The sequence below is a fragment of the Habropoda laboriosa genome, unplaced genomic scaffold (genome assembly GCF_001263275.1).
Source record: "Habropoda laboriosa isolate 0110345459 unplaced genomic scaffold, ASM126327v1 scaffold561, whole genome shotgun sequence".
Lineage (NCBI taxonomy): Eukaryota > Metazoa > Arthropoda > Insecta > Hymenoptera > Apidae > Habropoda > Habropoda laboriosa.
The window spans coordinates 41,208-41,541 of NW_017100686.1; the positions used below are offsets into that span (position 1 = coordinate 41,208).

The 334-nt window shown below is 26.3% G+C and overlaps 1 protein-coding gene across 1 annotated transcript in view; it reads left to right on the top strand.

Moving 5' to 3' along the window:
- LOC108576927 (allatotropin-like) overlaps positions 1–182 on the top strand; it is a 534-nt gene extending 352 nt beyond the window's left edge. Inside the window, exon 2 of the mRNA XM_017940001.1 lies at positions 38–182. Within this exon, the coding sequence (XP_017795490.1) occupies positions 38–182 (145 nt within the window). The remainder of the gene's footprint in view (positions 1–37) is intronic.
- Positions 183–334: the final 152 nt, after the last annotated feature.

Below are 334 nucleotides of genomic sequence, written 5' to 3' on the forward strand. Positions count from 1 at the left end.
TCTTCAGTGTAATTAATATAGAATATTTTAATTTCAGGATCTCCGTAGAATGGTTACTTCAACAAATGAAAACAAATCCAACTTTTGCTACAAAATTAACACAGGTTTTAATGGATGGACGTACTGACTTTATGCCAGTAATGGATCGCTTTAATCCAGAAACGATAACTTGGCTATTTTGAATCTTGTATTATATTATCAAATGATTGTAATGTAATATAATTCCTAGCTGTATCTTCTAGTTTAATAAATCTACGATGTTCAAAAGATCAATTTATTGTTATTAATATATCGATTTTCCAAAAAATCTGTTTGAAATTTATATTTTATATGT